Source organism: Perissodus microlepis, chromosome 17 (assembly GCF_051167445.1).
Source record: "Perissodus microlepis isolate ML-2025 ecotype Zambia chromosome 17, ASM5116744v1, whole genome shotgun sequence".
NCBI lineage: Eukaryota > Metazoa > Chordata > Actinopteri > Cichliformes > Cichlidae > Perissodus > Perissodus microlepis.
The window spans coordinates 2135059-2154109 of NC_140477.1; the positions used below are offsets into that span (position 1 = coordinate 2135059).

Sequence of the window (19051 nt, forward strand, 5' to 3'; positions counted from 1 at the left end):
GGGAAGATAAAGAAGCAAATGAAGTCACTGATTCAGGAAAATTAATAAGCAAATTGGTAGGAAACCTTTTATATATCCATCTAAATATGATTAATAATATGCATCACTGACCAGGTACAATATTGGAGAAGGAAACACTCGAGACTCTCTGGAACAAGAAACCGTCGCAGTCATATCCTGTCACTCGCAGGAAGAAGGCCTCGTTGGGTGGTATGAACTCTGTGATGTTCCAGAGGTTGTACGGTTGACGGTCCGGGTAGTACCGGATTGGCAAAGTTTTGATCACTGTGCCAGAGATAGACAGGAGCTCCAGCCTGTCAGGTCGAGCAGGAGGAGAGAGTCCAGTGGTGTTCAGAAGGATATGGGTGGGAATACCTGGAAAATCAATATGTGTTGTGTCCTCATGTGGAATATTCTGACATCTCAAAAGATGGAAGCAAAAAAACAGCAAGTACAAAACAAACAAACATCGCATCCTGTTGTTTCCAAAGTTTTTAAATGTTTCCTTTACCGACCTTGAACTGGCCTACTGGATGTCTTTTTAAAGTCCATGGAGGCTTTCCTGGAAAACCCAGCTCGGAAGTCAATGGTACTGAGACCTGAGATACGGACTGAGTGCCTTCCTTCACTTGCAGTCTGTATTAAAAAAGGTAGAAGTGTTTTAGGTCCATTTGTTTACCAGATACTGTCTTTGAGGTACCAAGAATTCTTAATGGATAAACCTTTATTCTTAAATTTCAGATGTTTGATCCAAGCTGATGCTTAATGGCGATATGATTTATAGCAGCGGTCCCCAACCCCCGAGCCACGGATCGGTACCGGTCCGTGAGCTGTTTGGTACTGGGCCGCGAGAGTTGAAGCTCGGGTGTGAAATTTATGGTTAACAGGGATTTTATCGTTTTTATCTTTAACTCGGTTTCCCTGGGTCTTTTCCTGTGTGTTATGAATAAATTTGGTACCGGTACTGGTTTTATTTTGTTGTATTTATCTGCAACGCCTTAAAGGCAGGTCCGTAAAAATATTATTGGACATAAACTGGTCCGTGACGCGAAAAAGGTTGGGGAGCGCTGATTTATAGGATTCACCAAAAGGCTGTTATAGTTAACTAAAACGAAACTAAAACATTTTAGGCTTTTGAAAAATATAAAACGACTAAAACTAATTATTGAATTTGGAAAACCTGATCAGCTGATCAGAACTCATGAAACTATAATAGCTCAGATTCAAACAAATGAAGAGGGCGTGGGTCATCAAAGGCGGCGCTGAGTGGTGTAAATGACAGACACAGCTTTGGGAAGAGTCTTTTGTATGCCAACAATCCCCCACATGTACAGACACGCCACTGACAAAGTCACTGCTAACAGCCTAATATCTTACATCTCAATCGGGAGATGACCTATTTGGTCTAAGAATCACTTTAAACACAACGACTATAATCAGAGAGCAGGTAATTGCTCATGTGGTCCTCATCATGTGGAGGTGATTTGAAGCTTTGAAAAATAGAGACAGAGTAATTACAATGAAGTATATGTTGGTGAGAGGTGGAAACCCCTCACCTAAGGTGAAACACGTCGGTGGTGTCACAGATACTGAGTCACAGTGCAAAACAAGGCACGCAAACCTAAACTGTCATTTGCAATTGCCTGAAATGAAAGAGAGTTTGTGAATTTGCTGCATTTATTAATGACTACGTTCTATCTGACGTACAGTAAAGAGAAAACTACCAAATAGGATAGTGCAGAGCCTGCAGGCAAAGATGAGCACAATTATTAAACTATAGGTGAAATTGCTCAGATAATGAGGGGATTTGGTTCAGCCTCAAAGGCTAATGCCTGCATTAAACCCACCCTACTGGCTGCCACAGCATTACACTCGGTCTTTAGTTGGTTGTAACTGAGGGGATAATTAGGAGAGAGGTTCTGAAAGGTCACTCCTTTAGAAAAGGCAAAGGACAGTACCTGCAATTAAAACCACTCCCATTTCCCAATTTCACGCCCACCCATACAGACTGACCTGTCCAGGCCTGAATACACCAGCGCTTAGCTGAATCAGATCTGTGCTGAGACATTTATTTGCTTTCTGGAGAATCACTGATTGGATTCCTGCGCAGAGCTGTAATAGTTTTTTTTTATTGGTTACGACTTTAATTCATTGAAAAACTAAAGCAAATGTGCAGAGACTGAAGAAGTCGTTGGGTGAGTGACATTAAAAACAACGTTCACATGAACAGAACCAACTTTCTGGGATTTCCTTACCTTAAGCGTGCATCTATACAAAAAACAGTATAATTTGAGCGAATGCCTTTGTTACATCCTATAATTTGTTAGTAGCTGCATCTGGTTATAATTTCAGTTTATTTTCTTTGTGCGAGTCCTGTGATATACTGCAAGCAAATGAGTCAGAATGACTTTAATGAAACACCAATTTAGGAAAAAAGTGCCTGGGGAGGCTATTTTACACGCTTTTCAAATTAAAACTTTATCACTCCTATCATGGGTTACAAAATTCTGTAAACACACTCTTCAAAGTAAGCATATGGAAAGTCTGCACTGTAATTCATATCCCTAGATCCCTTTTTTGTGCAGTAGATATGTGGTGCTGACAGACAGCTGTACCACAGAGCTCTAATGGTGGAGCTCCTTACTGCTGGTAAAATATATAAATTCTTATAACAGAGGCGTGTGGCTTTAGATATATTTCTAGATATATATAAATTAAAGCATTTTAGCTTAGGGTTAGCCACTTGTGAATGACAGCGACCTCACAGTTTGATTACCTTATGTGCGTACAGAGGTGGCGAAGTTTGCTTTTAGTGCAAACTGAATTTTTTTACAGTATGTGTACATGAACTAACCTTACAGTGAAATAATTAATCTAAATTAAACAAAAGTGAGATTAATGTTGTAAGAATTATGTGAAGAAGCAGGTGCTGATAATTGGGTGAACCTGGCTTCAACACATCACAACTGTATCCAATTAAAGTCAGATTAAAATGGATCAAATTCCTTTTCACACAAAAATCTGTGGTCTGGGTGTTACACTGGGATGTCATGGGCCATTAGCGTTACAGAAACCCAGCATGGTAGAATAGCTAAATCCCCCTCAAGTATTTATTCACATTTCTTTGGGTGCCCTGGGAAATACAGCTACAGATGACAAGGAGATATGTACGTCTAAAAGCCTGTTAGAGTGATGTGGGGAACTGAGTCTGGAAAAGCCACTTTCCGAAAGGAAAAACAAGATGTTTTGGGAGTTTAAGCTGAGCAGTGGATCCCTGAGTCTCTGAGGGAGAGAATTAGAAGACTAAATGTGTTGGGGAGGGGAGAAGGACGGAAAGAGAAAGGAATATTCAGTAAGTGACAGAAAGGGAGTGAATGATACAGTCGGGAAGGGGGCAGCAGCAGAGGCGACTGGATGACATGATTAAGACAGAAAGTTGCTGTCTCTCTTTTTTTTGGTGTCTGTTTATATCCATCAGCACTTCTATAAACACAGATCACATTGGATGACTTAAGTCAGCACAGAACTCAAAGCTTCCTGAGAGCTTTTTAAGCAGATATAAAACAGAACACTACAGACGATTCACCTTAGCGCATATTTCAATCTCAGAGTTTCACCTACCAGTACCCCCAGTAGAGAAAAACAAATATAAGCAACATATTAAAACCTGGAAAGGTTCACGAGAGGTAATTCTGTGTATCAGGGAGTGTTTTCTCTGTCACACAGGAGGAATAAGGAAACAATTTGAAAAGAGACAGACCCCAGCAGTGGCTTAACCTGTGGGTTAGCAGCAGATACAGCTGGAAAATTTCTATTTTGCCTAAAAAACAAAAGAAAGAACTACAAAATAGAAGCATTGTATATACTGTGGAATATCATGTAATAGAAAAGCCAGAGAGAGTAATATCACACCAACATGTAGAAAAAGCTACAGCAATACACAAATGTTTCACCCATTAATGCTCTCTCATCACTCATATGCACCTCCCAGAGTTTGATGCACACTTTTTTATTCGAGGAAGAGCTGAGTCGACATTTTTTCCCCACACACAACAAAAATGCCACTCTATGCAGAGATGAGTGCACCACCGGGGGCCTCAGAGGCAACACTGAGACAACGCCGACAAATCACTCAGGTTAACAAAATCCAAAACATCTGGCTTTGACAGCAGCAGTGACAACGTGTGACAGCTGGGTGCCAAGATTTGACAGGAGCAGAGCTTTGAATGTTAAACATTGTCTCGATCCCCCAGTGTTACTTTAAAATCCATCTCAGGGCTCACGTGTGTTTTTCTGATCATGCTTTGATTCACTGGGAATCTGAGATGCCTTCACCAGACAGCGTGCATGTCAAATTGATTACATATCATGCTGATATATTACTGCAGTAATTCAAGTTTTGAACCTTCTTCAAGGCCACGGCTCCCTCCTGGGGTCTACGTTGTTACCTCGTTTCAAGGCTACACCACTCAACTATTTGCAGTAAGCGGTCTTAAAAGCAGTCCAGCGATGGTAGTTGTTAGCAGGCTGTTATTTTACACACATTTTCTGCTAAAGAATGAATTGTTTACCTTGATAGACCACATCCCAGGCTGTGGATCCTTGATGTTGACAACTTTGGCAGAGTTGGGAATGTGCAAAAGCTCAGTGAGGCCATCACTCTTCCCCACAAGCTTCCCTGGAGGAACATAGACATGGACCGTGAGATAATTATTTACCTTTTCTACAGCTTTGAATTATACAACCTAATTCTTGACTCTTGCTGCTGGATGGATGTACGTCTTATAAATCATCCAAGATGTCTTTGATACATTAGCCAAGATACTGTAATTAAAACATGTGCGCAATGTATGCATCCCAGATGTTGCTGCAGTCTTTACTATGGCAGACAGAAAAGAAGACGCTTTCGATAACTGTAGTTAAGTTACAATATTATGTGTTTCTATATGTTAGTATCGTCTAGTTGCTGTTTTAGATAATTAGTCCTTTTTTTTAAATTGTTGTTTTCAATTTAGGATTTCTGATTTGATCTATGTATTACTCTAGCATCATGTGACTGGTTTCTATATTTACTCTATTCTAGCTTTTAGTCCTGGTTTATTACTACCAGTAGGTGTAGTAGTAGTCTTCCCAGATCTCAGTGGGACCTGAAACTTTTGCCACTGAAACTGTTACGTCCAGATGAACAGAGATTTTTGAGATTCCCTTACCTGGATGATTGAGCATGCATTAAGACGTAAGTCTTCCCACCTTTTATGCTTTGGTTCCTCAGTTAGTATTCATATTTGCAGTATTCTCTTTTGATTATGTGATTATCCCATCATGTCTTCTCAGAAAATCAGCAACTACAGCCTATCAGGGTTAGTTTGCTCTTTAACTGTCTGACGGCTGAGAAAAACATTGCGCCGTTGTCGGCAGGATTTGAACCTGCGCGGGGAGACCCCAATGGATTTCTAGTCCATCGCCTTAACCACTCGGCCACGACAACGCTTGTGAAATCTGAGCTGACGCTCGTCTGTTCTGCTGACTCTGCTATCTGCACCGTGTGTGCGTGCCACATGGGACACCGACACCTGTCACTTCACTGTAGCTTCTCTCTGGCTTCTGACAAAGCTAGAAACCAGAGTGTGTATTTTACATACTGCACATAGAGAAATCTCCTCTAAATTCCAGAGAAACTAAAAAAAGAAACAAAGCTGATTTTGGAGGCTCTGTCATGGTTTCGTTTCAGACTGTGGTTTTGGGATCTTGACAAAATTGACACAATTATGAACATGGACAGGGATAACTGATAAGAATTCAGCGACTCCGATTTTCTTATTGATATCACAACCATCCCTAACCGGCAGTAAAGAAATTAGATTCATGTGACTTAAATGCATGCTGTGGGTCAAATGTTTGTGTATGTTTGTTGTGGTATTTCCCCTCTTTGCTGTTTTCACGGTTGGAGTCGTTAATTTTGATCCACCATGCAATATCATCTGGAAAGCTTCTGATTGCCTTCGTTTTTCTGCATGACAGTGATCCCAAACACACTACCAGAGCAGTTAAAGCATCCCCGGATAGAGAGAAAAAAACACACACACACTATGGAAAACTAACAGTCATGGACTGGTCTCCCCAGAACCCAGTTCTCAACATACTGGAGCCGTGTGGGATCAGACAGGCAAAGGAAGAAAGGCAGTCGACATCCAAAGAAGAACTCTGAATGTGCTTTAAGAAGCCTAAACTATTCCTGAAGACTACTTAAAGAAACAGGAGCGCTTGCCTAAGAGAGTTCAGCCAGTGTTGAAGAACAAGTGGCCATAGGAAAATATTTGTTTTCGAGTTCATCAGAATTGTACAAACTCTAGTTTTGCTGTCTATATTGTATTTCCATACATGGCTGCACATGTTACAACAGCTCTGCACTTATTTCACTTGCTCTTATATAAGAAATGAGCAATGACTCAGTACTTTTGCACAATATTGAATGCTGCACAAATTTAGCTATTATTCATTATTCATCATTTTAATTTAATGAATACATAATTTATACACATTTTAGTGAATTCTATAAACAATGCAAAAAATACATCAAAAACGAAGCTTTTTAGGAAACATGTTGACATGTGGTTTACATTCATCATACCCTGGGGGTTCTTGATCTCAATGTCAGGTGCCGGGCCACTGAGTGCCACGGTGACTTCCTTGAGACTGGGGTCAAAGGGCATCTGCCACGTGTTGCTGACTCCAGTGAAATGATCAGTGGACAACAGGTGGACCTTTGAGGACTGCACTGCCTCCTCCACCCATTTAAGAACCTACAGCGATGGAAAGGAAATGTGAAGAATGCATAAGTTACACATATATGGTGTATAGTTTTGGGACCCTGAATCTGTATTTAAACACCTGACAAAATATCATGTTAAATGAAGTTCACTCGCTTATATAAATGGAGACTTAAGTGATATAGAAAACTAACACACAAACTGCATACAAGGTCAGCTTCCCAACACGTGAACGCTTTGATCTGGAAGTTCCTAACGTGTTCTGTCTGCCTCCTTCCTCTGAGTCTCTGTGGAGAACTCAAGCCATACTGTGTGTGACCCACATGTCTCGCTATCCAGGACATGTGATGGAACATGCGCTTGTGAGAGCGTTCATCTCAAAAAAGGCCCTAGGAAAATGTTGACTGCATGGGGAAGCATTATCTGATTGAAATTTAGTCTTGTTGCCTCATTTTTACCTCTCCAGTGAGCATGTTGTCATTTCTTTTTGCACCACAGCAGGTGAAACTGATTTACAATGGTTTATGTTTCCTAACTGGGCGGATTGAGATGCCTGAAGTTTAACTGACTTTGCTCTATGACGATGATCGAATGTTTTCACTCCTCCCAGCCAGGGCGGAGTCTGGCTCTGGTCCTCGCCTGTCCTCTATCACTGATAATTACTCACCTGCCATCCATCGCCGACGATTACTCCTGCTCTACTTAAGGCCTCAGTGGAGTCTGATTCTTCGCTGGATTGTTGTGCTAACCTCCGTCATTATATCCCAGCTTGCCTAGTGATTTCCTAGCGCTTCTTTCTAACATCAACTTCTCTCCCTGTGTACAGAATTCCCTGGACCCTTGCCTGTTTCCCTTCCTCGTGGACCCCGAGTGGATGAGAGTGAGTGAGCTTGGACAAGACTGGATTGTGGATTGTTGTGAGCTTGGATCTTCCCTTACCTGGACCTTTCCCTGCCTGCCCTGGGCCCGCTGTTTCCCTCCCAGCACTGTATATATGTATATATTTCACCTGGTGTCATCGTTGTAAATAAACCATCTTTTGACTTTTACCCAGCGTGAGTCCTGCGACTGAGTCCTGCCCTCGAAACCGTGACAGCTAGTTACAAACCACTTTACTTGTTCATTCCTCTGCACACCTCCAGACCAGAATGCATTTGATGTTGACAAAAAATGCTGCTCACAAGCCAAGAAAGAAAAATGAAGCATTTCTGAATTTTAATATGAAACTGCTTAAAATCTACACGTCTCAGTTCCCTAGCAGGGGATCTTATCTTACAGCAGTAAAACAGCAATACCATTTAAACCTCAGGCTTCGAGTCGTTTCTACATCCAAGACTGATGATTTACATTTCTTGGAAAAGTTAAAAAGAGCTACGATACACATCAATCAACTAAATGTTTCCTGCACACTTGATCTGGAGACCAGACTCGAGCGTGGGCATAGCGAAATACACGAGGAGGCTGTAAAACCTTCTGCTGCCATTTTATTTACAGTACACAGCTTAGGAACAAAACCTGTGATGAGTTTAAATGATTCGATCACTACGACCAAATTACCTCTTGAGACCACAAATGGTTTGAAACCTGAATGCTTGTACGTGCTGAAAAGCTAAAAGAAGAAAGTTTCCTCTCACCTCATTGACCTGTTTCTTATCTAGATGGAAGACCTGCCCAGAGCTTGTAGAGGCAATCTCCTCGTATACTTTGTAACCAATGTGAGTCCTGTCGTCACAGTCTCCGGTCAACACAAACACCACCTACAGACAAGATAAGAAAAACACTTTGAATCTGAGCTCGTTGATATTACTGAGTGTAGAAAGAAAAAGAAAATCCAAACCTGTGACTGTTTCTGCTGAATGAGCTGCAGGACCTCGTGGGTGAGCTTATAATCTTTAGAGCGCGCGTCAGTGAAGACATAGATATACGATCCGGGCAAGGAGATCTCCAAGGCAATCTTAATGGCACCGATGCTCATCTCCGGACAGTCTCCTCCTCCCTGAGAGAAAAAAGGCAGCCATCAAAAACTAGTTTATGAGTTTAAGTATCCTAAGTGTGAGTGAGTGAACCTCCAACAGAGCTTTAAATGAGTTTGAATGAGATTTATGGCAAAACGTTTGGTTGATTTGGACTCTATATGCAGTGAAACTGGCCACTAGCCACACTGTGTGGAATATATGTCTTGAAAAAAATCCAAAGCACTGATAAAATCTAGTAACTCTAGCTCTACAATCTAGAATATAGTGAAAGGCACATCAAATAGAAAATATGCAGAGGAATGTATGAATGCTCATTCTTTCCTTTCCACTCTTCTCTCTGGCTTGTCGGTGGGGTCAAAGATAAATATTCTCTCCTGCATTCCAGCAGACAGATTACTGTCTGCCTGTCTGTCTGTCTGCAGGGTTCAGTACCAAGCTAGGATGCATAACCCCCAAGAGTAACATCTGGAACGGAGTGAGCCACAGTGGGGGGATTTGGGTGGTAGGTAAAGAGACAGGACTCCTCTTACTCCTCTGAACTCCACCATCTCCCCTCTGGACAATGTTGCACTCCCACATTCCCCCACTGTCCCAAACACTAAGGCTAAGCCAACCCCCAACGCATGTCGGTTTTTGAAGTGTGGCCTGACTTTTTCTCCCTTCTGAAACACAACTGCCTTCGTGACAGACATTTTTCAATTTTAAGATAAATATCAATTCCAAAGAGTATATTTTCCACGCTCTTTGGCCAAAGCCTCTTCAGGAGTTGTGCAGGTGAAGAGGTGAGGGGAAGAAAAACAGACTCAGGAATGAAACAGCAAGAGAGAGGAAACTGGATCCCTTCCATGCTACGCGCTCGCACACCAGATTAACAATAGGACATGCCAAGGATGCACAGACACTCGCCAAAGTCTTTCTTCAAAGGGCCTCTGAATGGTACTCGTCTTCGTCTGTCTCGCTTTCATCACATGTGAATGCATCTCGCTTTGCAGCTTCTCTGCTTTGCTTCAAATCATATATCAGAAACCTCTGGTACAACTTCCCTTTTGTACCAAACTAATTACAGAAATATGCAGAGCTGGCAGTAATGCGTTTAGCTGTCCATCCATTGTATGTTTTTGTTTATGCATTTCTTTGTAATGACAGGGGAGGTAAAAATGGGGTGAAGTTTCGGGGCTTTTGTGCATCAAAGTCAGCAAACGATCATTTAATTTAATAGGTGCATGGCCCCAGTTACATGAAGGATAGGCATCCGCTTAAGATGAAAACACTAATTGAAGCTCTTTCATCATCCGATGTTGTATGAATGATAAAATTTCTTAATAAGCTCAGCAAGTTGCTCTACCAGCAGATCAGACATGAGCAAAGCCTGCTGCCTTTATCAAAGCCAGATGACCTGAGCATCCAGGCTTCAGCCTCGGTTTCCTTAGACTGATAGATGTGAACTCTGAACCCACCTGAACGTACAGCTCTCTCAGCTCATACTGGAACTTCTTTGGGTCTGTTGTGATTGTAACGGGTCCAATCTCTGCAAACACAAAAGAAGCTGTGTGATTAATAGGGGCACAGGCTCGAGTTTGATGATTAACTGAAAGCATTTTTATTTCGTAAACTCTGCTCTGGGGCCAAATGTTAGCTTTGGCAAGAGCTTGCGGATGTCCAGATAAAAATGTCACAATTTAAAACGCAGTGAGGAAATAAAAGCTATTTAACTAACAGAGGAAGGGAAAGAAGGAAATGTCAAGAAGATACAGATCAATAATAGAAAAGGTAAATGAAGATCGAACGAACAGTGTTTCAAAACACAGATCAGATTCATACAAAGGTTTTTAAAAACTGAAGAAATTTTAATACAGACAGTGTGTAATCAAAACAGTTGAAGCAGCATTGTTACAATTTCACAGGATTTATTCATTTTACCATTTTTGGTTTGCAAGAAAAGAGAAATTATACAAAAAATACTGTGAATAACCAAGTATTAAAGAAGAGGCTTGCTCATCATATTTGGACTCCATTAACAGTTGTGGTCAGAAGTTTACAAACATCCATCATGGGCGTGACCATTTTTAATGATTTCTTTGAATGATGGGCTGTGAGGTCAGTTTGCATATTAATGATCAAGGAACTGACTTCACAGCCCATCGTTCATTCAGTGGGCTACGTTCAGTTATTTTGCAAATGTATCGTTTATAAGGTTGGTGAAAGCTGCAGTCAGCTGAGACTGAAAAAGTCACCTGGATGAGTGATGAAACGTTTCTCCCACGGAAAACGTCCAGATGAACACAATCAACCTTTTGGGATTTACTAACCTGGACAATTGAGCATCCATCAAGACATTTCTTTGAACTGTTCTTCTTCTAGGAGGAAATGATTGTACAGCTTGAATCTTTAATGTCTTTACAAAAGAAAAAGTATGAATTTATTTTGGATTTGCTTTAATCTACACAGGGTCACGTATAAACATACACTAAATTTGGTTAGATTTGGTTAAATGTCCCCTCAACAAGTTTCTCTTCAACCCAATGCTTTAGATAGGCAGCGAGAAGATTCTGGTGTAATTCTGGATGGATATTTGACCACTCTTCTGGGCAGAATTATTAATTTATTTAAATTGAGTAATTTCCTGGCTTTTAAACACGGTTGACAAATTTTCAATAATGTTGAGGTCGGGGCTTGGGAAGGGCATCCCAGAAGCTTAATGTTTACCTGCTTTATCAAAACCAAAAGCAGTGTTGATGTGTGTTGGGGATCATTGTCCTGCTGGAACATAAAACTGTGTCCTGTTTTCAACCATCTGACAGCCTAAGAACATGATGCTGCCACCACCATGCTTGGCAGGAGTGAAATGTTCTTAGGTTTGAAGTCCTCCAAACATACGTCTTGTCATTGTGTCCAAACAGCTCAGATTATCTTCTCTGACCATAAAGCAAACTTTCAAACTTGAAAGTGGAACAGGGGCTTCTTCCTGGAGACGTTAAAATCACTGTGGACAATGACACTGGTGTTCCAGCAGTTTCTAGTTCATGGCAAGCTTGAGCCTTCTCCTGAACATCTCCACATGTCTTGCTTCACAGAGTTTTACATTCCCAAAGTGTTATGTCTCCAGCTGGAGTTGAACCAGCAACCTTTTGCTTGCCGAGTGGAGCTGTGCAACACTATTCTAAATTCAGCCACAACAAGCAAAACTGTTTTTATTTTCAATTCATCTAAGATTATGTTTTATATTAATCATACAGCTTGTCGCAGACCAAAAAGATCATTTTGTGAAACCAACAGGCCAACATTCAAACATTTTCACATTTCAGAAGCTGAACAAGGGAATGTTTGCACACTGGAAAGTTTGAAAACTGATCAAAATAGTTAAATTACTATCACCTAACCACTGCTCCTTTCGTTGTACAGGATACAATAAAAGGTTTTCACAATGAACTTCAAATATCTGCAGAAAGAAAAAATTTAGTTTAAAATGACCTAACCAGTTTTCAACAGTTTTCAAGGACAGGTTGTCCAGAAATGGTTCTTCCTGGGAGCTACACAAATGAAGAATAAGAGCCAGATATGCACAAGGAGACAAATCTGAAGGGAAGTGTGATCAACTTGAGATCAGATAAGAGTTTTTTTCTTTCAATGGACAAAATCTGACAAAATTAAAATTAACAAAATTAAAATTAATTCCTTTAATTTTAATTTTAATTTTTAATTTTTTAATTTTAATTTTAATTTTAAATATGTTTATATTGTCTATTCTAAATAGTCAGATGTCTATTCATATTAATGTACAGAATTCACCTGCTTGCTGCTACTACTGCACATTCACCCAATGTATATACTATTTATATATATATATATATAATGTTCTTCCTGCTGGTTAGTGCTGTGGTAACAGAACAAGCCCTAATCATCACTCTCCATCATCGTGCTTGACATTTGCATGAGGTGTTTGTGCTGATATGCTGTGTCTGATTTTCATCAAATGTGGTGCTGTGGATTACGGCCAAACATCTCCACTTTGGTCTCATCTGTCCAAAGGACATCGTTCCAGGAGTCTTGTGGTTTGTTTTTGCAAACATAAGCTTTTCTTTGTTCAGTGTTGCTTTCTCCTGGCAAATCTTCCAGATGTGCCATACAGTATTTTTCTAATTGTACTTTCATGAACATCAACATTTAAAATGCTAACTGAGGCCTGTAGAGTCTGAGATGTAGCTCCTTGGTTTTTTGCATTGCATGATCTGACATTAGGTAGAATTTGCTAGGACATCCACTTTTGGAAAGACTGTGGCACCGTGTTAACTCCAAAACATGCTTTTACAGAGTCGGTCACAATTGCTGATGATTGGTGCATAAAATGTACCTGGCTGCTATTTACCCTCTGAATTCTTCTGGAAGCAGTTTTTACCAGTTTTTTTTAAGTCATTGTTCACACAAGATTTGTCTGTTAAATGACATAATGAGGCCTGTCTCATAAAAGCTGGAGCTTTACCACATGGTGACAACATGACCAGATTACTTTGTTGTGTCCATTAATGAGCTGCTAAGTCTCTTCTTGATCTTCTCAAGCCAAATTGTGTAACTTTAGCCATCGCAACTGTGCTGTGGAAAGAGACTGAGGGGCTGCAAAAAAGACACACACACACACACACGCACGCACACACACACCATAACCAAATTGCAACCCTGTCACTAAAACCACATTTTGAGTCTCAAAATACCTTCAAACTTGTGGGGACCGGAATTTTGTCCCCATAAGGGTATTTGGTCCCCACAAGTAGAGTAAATGTCCAATGTTTGGGCCCCACAAAGATATGTAAACACAGATACGCTCACACACACACACGCACACACACTGGTCCCCTTGTTGAAGAAAGGACAATTACAAAAGACGTTTGAAAACAGATACAGTTTTGCAACAGTCCTCAACTCTGCTGAATGGGAATTGTAGCAGTTTAGCAGAGTCACACTCCCTGCTCAGTTCTGCTCCTGACTCAAATGAGTTCAAATTTAAATATTCATATTTTGCCTGAGATGATGATCCATTATCTACTCTGCATTTACAGCTGCCATCACCTTGCACTCGTTCCCGAAACACAGCCCACAGGCACTTTCAATTTCAATAACAATATTCACAAAGAAGCAAGAAGTAATTTTTCCAAACGACTCAGATTTTGGCATCACTGTAACTCCTGAAGGTGGAGCGAAGGAACATTTGCGGTGATCAGAGACGCTTTTTAAAAACTAACATGGAAATGTTGCTGGCTGCTCTGAAGGGAACATGGATCTCCAGCCAAACTTTACATAGAAGGAAAAGCTGACATCTCTTTCCTTATGGGAGAAGTTCCCGTAGCTGTTGTGAGTATTCTTTAGTATTGAATATGGTGCCCTTTAGCACCACTGCCCTCTTTGCTGTGGCTGTAGTGTGGAAAACCATAATACTCGTGACATCTAAGCAACATGAGACATAAAAGATTCAACTCTTCAAGCTCTTCTAGTTTAATTAGCTCTGAATTTTACATGTCAGGATGATGCTGCCACTCCTGTTTGTCATTACTTTTCTCTTTAAATGTGTGTTTGTCTACATTTGGAAGCCTGAAAGAGAATCTGTGTGCTTTTCCAATACCAAATAGCCAAATACCTTCTTTGATGCAAAGGCACACTTGTTAGGGGTCAAGTGCTTTGCCCAGGGGCATCCTTAAGAGGAGTTAAGAAAAGACATATTATTAGTGCCATTATTTCAAAAAGACATTTTTCTTGGGGGGGGGGGGGGGGGGGGGTCATAGAAATAGTTTCATATGTGAAACTTCCTACTTATTTAGCATTTTATGAATTTTAAATAAAATTGGACAACAAAAGGAATCACAGTAATCCCAATTCTATAGCTTCATGTGCAAGGGAAACATAACCTTTGGTTTCCACAGAGGAAATAGCTTCTCAGTGATGAACCCATAAAGGCTACGGATGCAGCCAACCGAATGAGCTCAAAGTGAAAGAAAGTCTGACAAAAATGGCCGCCAAAAACTAAACAAAAAGGTGTTTTTTTGGTGCCGTTAATGTGGTAGTTCTGCTCACTGTTGACAAAAGGGAACTAGAGATAAATAACTAAAACGAGACACTCCAGCCTTCATATGAGCATTTTGGAGCACTGACCTGTATTGCCTGCTCTAAAAAGCATCCATCTGCAAACCACATGCAAGCTCGAATACTTACAGAAGTCTTAATGGGATGGGCAACTGTCCAAAGGCAAACTCATTTTTACCTCCTCTGACATTCAGGCTTGAAGTAATTTGCAAGGAATCGCAGAAGCATTTACTGTGCAGTGAGCTTATCTCGCTGTACACCAGCAGCAACAAGGAATTTCAAAGCCAGCGCATGGGAAATTCTGAGGAAAGCTGCGTTATGACTGAAAATTGTCATAACTGTATAATTTAGAGCTAATTGCTGATGAGTTATGACCATGATGTCATATAATTGTTTGGTTCAAAGGTTTAAAGTTCTCTGTTTGCCACAGGGAGGAGACTTTATGCAGCTTTATGCACTTTTATAATCCACATTGGTTTTCATTTTTTTTCCACTCCTGAGGTCAAAGAAGTGGATGTTAGCTCACAATCGTACTGCTAATAAAAGCTTAACAACCAAGCCCTTAGAAATGCAGTTTCCTAACTATAAAAGACACAACATAAAGTGTATCTTCTGTTCAGGAATGCCATTGAAGGTTATGTTTACTCGGTGAACAGAACTTTCAAGATTTCAAGATTTATATTAACAACTCATTAGCACTGAACCTATTGTTTCAAAATGAATTAGCGATCCACAGTGTGCAGTACATGCAAAGTACTGTACAAAAGTCTTGAGCCGTCCTTCATTTATTTATATTTTCTTTCCAAGGAGCCAGATTTCTCTTCATTTTTAAAGTTGTCGTGAGCATCCGTTTTCCAGGTTTTTCTTTGGACATTGGCTGCTTTTTCAATCATTTTCACAGAAATGTTTTTGTTTGCTAAACGTCTTAATTGCAGGCATAAAATAGTACCAACACAGTGATTCCCAAAAAGCTATTAGCTAAAAAAAACTGTCATATCTTTATCAGCAAGTAATCCAGCAAAGACTCAGACAGCCTGAGAGATGCGTCTGGCCCTTCATTGTTTACTGTTTCCTCAAGCAGCATCAGGATTGGCCTGAATGGTAGCTGTCAAGAAGCCATTCTTAAGGAAGGAAAATGGGGGGGAAAAGAAAGTGAGGTTTGAGAAATTATACAAGAAGTGGACTGAAAATCAGTGGCAAGAGATCTTACAGAGTAATGAATCCAAATTAGAAATGTTTGGTTCAGTTGCTGTCAGTGAGCATCCCCAAAAGCATTGGCTGATCTCGGGGATTTTGTCAAAACCGGCTGAATTATAAATGCAGAAAAGTACAGTCAAGTTTTGATCCACCATGCAATGCCATCTGGAAAGCATCTGACTGGTAACAGCTTTGTTTTTTAGCATAACAATGATCCCAAACACACTTCCAGTGCAGTGAAAGCACACATGGATAGAAAAACATGCAGTGGAACCCTATCAGTCATGACCTCCCCAGAGCCTGGAGGTCAACAATACTGCGGCAGTGTGGGATCATCTTGACAGAGAAGAGTACAACATACAAAGAAGAGTTTTGGATGTCCTTCAGCAAGCATGAAGACTACTTAGCTGACTAAGAGAGTTCAGACTGTGTTGAAGAATAAAGGTGGTCACACCACCTGACTTTAAAACCTGTTAGGCTAAATTATTTTTGCCTTGTATTTCCACGTGAATCCCAACTATTTCCCATTTTTCTAGCAGGATAAAGAGAAATGAGGGTTGGCTACAGACTTTCGCACAGTACTGTATATGTTATTTTCTTAAATAATGGTCATGCAGGAGACTCTCTGTGGCTTTCCGATCCAACAAAAATCCAACAGGTTACACAACATGTAGCTGTTATAGCACTTAACAGCAGCAGAGGCTGTAATAAACACAAATATCTGCCATTCTGCTGACTCAAAGAAAAATCTGCCAGAATAAGAGTGGCTGTTGTTATGTATGAACCAAGAATTATTGTGTGCTATGCAAGCCATCGCCAGTAGGGGGCACCACGCCCAGTTATGTGTGTGTGTTACTTCTGTGTTATCTCAATAAAGAAGAAGTCAACTTGGAAACAAACTATTGTGTGTGCAGTCTGACTCGGCATAAGCTCTAATAGTGTACTGACACTACAGTGGAAATATAACAGCTGTCATCTTCATTGTCAGGTTTGGAGTTTAATTCACCTAATCAGCCCCACGGGGAAATGCACAGCACGAGGCAATTACAGTGTGTCGGTGAGGAAAGTGTCCAGAAATTATACTATATACTATACACATAACAGCAAACAGGTTTGCAGATTCTCGAGGTAACAAATCATTTACATTGTACATGGTGCATATAATGTTCCAGCAATGTTTTCTGCAACAACCCCAACGTGCACCGATCACTTCTAAAAGGCATCACTAGTGAACAAAAAACAGAAAGCGTCAAATTGTTTTCCTTCTTTGCTGTTCAAATTGGCGAGCATTACTGCGACACCAGGCGTGATATCAGCCTGAAAGACTTTACCAAACAGGAAATTGCAGTCTTGAGAAAGATTAATTCCTACATTATACTAACTTCATGTGTGTCTGTTTTAAATGTGGGGAACGTATTGTGGAGAGGAAGTGGTTAGTTAGTCTGACAGGATAATAATGTCCATTTATTCCAAATAACATTTCATTACTTCTGGTGTTGACAGTCACGCGACTCTTTCCCTCACTGCTGCAGAGCAATAACCACACTTCAAGCACAAGCGCTAACACTTCTACTTGGTAGAAGAAGAAAAGAATAGAAAAGAACTAAATAAAATATGACGTCCGAATTAAAAGAGACACGACTCTATCCATAAAAAGGAAACACCTCTTCTGATAAATTTGGCTGGTCAGGTTTTTTAGGGTCAAGTTCAATTCTAAGCAGCTCCCGCTATCTTTGAGTGAATTCCTAGAAGTCTCCTTCTGACGCCTCACTGTGCTCAATTTTATTTCCATCATGCATCCGCGACGTTTGCAGAGGGCAAACATTAACCTGGCACAATCCAGTGTTTTTCTGCAGACCATTTCACACACTCTACATCCAAAGACGACACATTAGGTGAAGATACTGAGCAGAAGACTGCTCATTGTTGGCCCAGAGTTCTTCTTTCTGTCTTTCTGTTTCTTTTCTAATCTCTTAATCTATATCTTGTTATTCTGCATACCATCCCCAATTTACATCTAATGACTGAACGTTACCCTGAAGCAACAGAGCTGTCAACACGCTGGATTTCAAAGCACCAAACATCAAACTTGTGACGTAAACTAAGAGAGAAGAAGCACCAGGCAGTTGTGGCCCTGCCTCTCCTGGTGATCATTAGTCTTTGTAATTGAATGTGACTGGGGACAATGGGCCCCGAAACCACAGATATCTATTAATGGAAATGAATGATCAGACGATGCTACGCACAAATAAAAACAGGGCCACAACTGATGCTCACTGTGTAATCCCTCCCAGATGCACAGACCCACGAGAAGCCTGATCCAGAGTCAGTTATCCATCTAACAGGATAACATGTGCTGGAGACACAGCACAGAGGAGGATGAGACCTGAGGGTACGGCTCACAGTAATTAAACGTGTCCTGTGTACATGAGCGTCTATGTAAATTTATCACTGTCATTTATGGGAATGTGTGGTATTTTTTAAGAAGTACTCAGATGAGTTGCAAGCATCCGGATCTTTCCTTAAAGCTGATGTTCTCAGAGCCTGCCCTGACCCTGTCTTCAACACTGACTTTTGACCCCTACAGTTTGTCAGCTGTGTTCAACAACGGTCTGCAAAGCATAAACAACAGCAAGCTCCATCTGGAGCGCATTTACCTTAACTTTCTAAACTATTTCGGATTTTAATTTTGTTTTTCACTGTGCAATATAAAAGACATTTCGAGCCACGTATGCCACAGCGCTTTTTGAAACTAGATGTTACCATAACAGACTTTTTAAACTCAGTAAATAATGTTGCCGTCTCTCTATCCTCTGACTATCTGACTAAATGCTTTGTGGAAGCACAAATCTGCAATTTAGGGGTGTTTTAGATTGACTGCAATTTTATTCTTTTGTTTTCAGAATCTGGTTTGGCTTTAAAACATTCACACTTCAAGGCAAAACGTATACATGTGAATAACTCTGCAGAAAGAACAGGCTTGAGGAAAAATACTCCACAAGAATTAAAAAGGTAAGTAGCAGTCATTCATTAGCC

The 19051-nt window shown here is 40.5% G+C and overlaps 1 protein-coding gene and 1 non-coding gene across 3 annotated transcripts in view; both read right to left on the reverse strand.

The window, feature by feature from the left end:
- hmcn1 (hemicentin 1) overlaps nucleotides 1-19051 on the reverse strand; it is an 88162-nt gene that overhangs the window by 56451 nt on the left and 12660 nt on the right. For both annotated transcript variants that reach the window (XM_084909625.1, XM_084909626.1), the window contains exons 2-8: nucleotides 10204-10274; nucleotides 8608-8766; nucleotides 8405-8527; nucleotides 6632-6803; nucleotides 4572-4678; nucleotides 516-636; nucleotides 112-375 (exon numbers count right to left, since the gene is read on the reverse strand). In XM_084909625.1, coding sequence (XP_084765751.1) covers nucleotides 112-375; nucleotides 516-636; nucleotides 4572-4678; nucleotides 6632-6803; nucleotides 8405-8527; nucleotides 8608-8766; nucleotides 10204-10274 — 1017 coding nt within the window. The remainder of the gene's footprint in view (nucleotides 1-111; nucleotides 376-515; nucleotides 637-4571; nucleotides 4679-6631; nucleotides 6804-8404; nucleotides 8528-8607; nucleotides 8767-10203; nucleotides 10275-19051) is intronic.
- Nucleotides 5407-5488, reverse strand: trnas-aga (transfer RNA serine (anticodon AGA)). The gene has a single exon. It is a non-coding gene; the product is annotated as a tRNA-Ser (tRNA).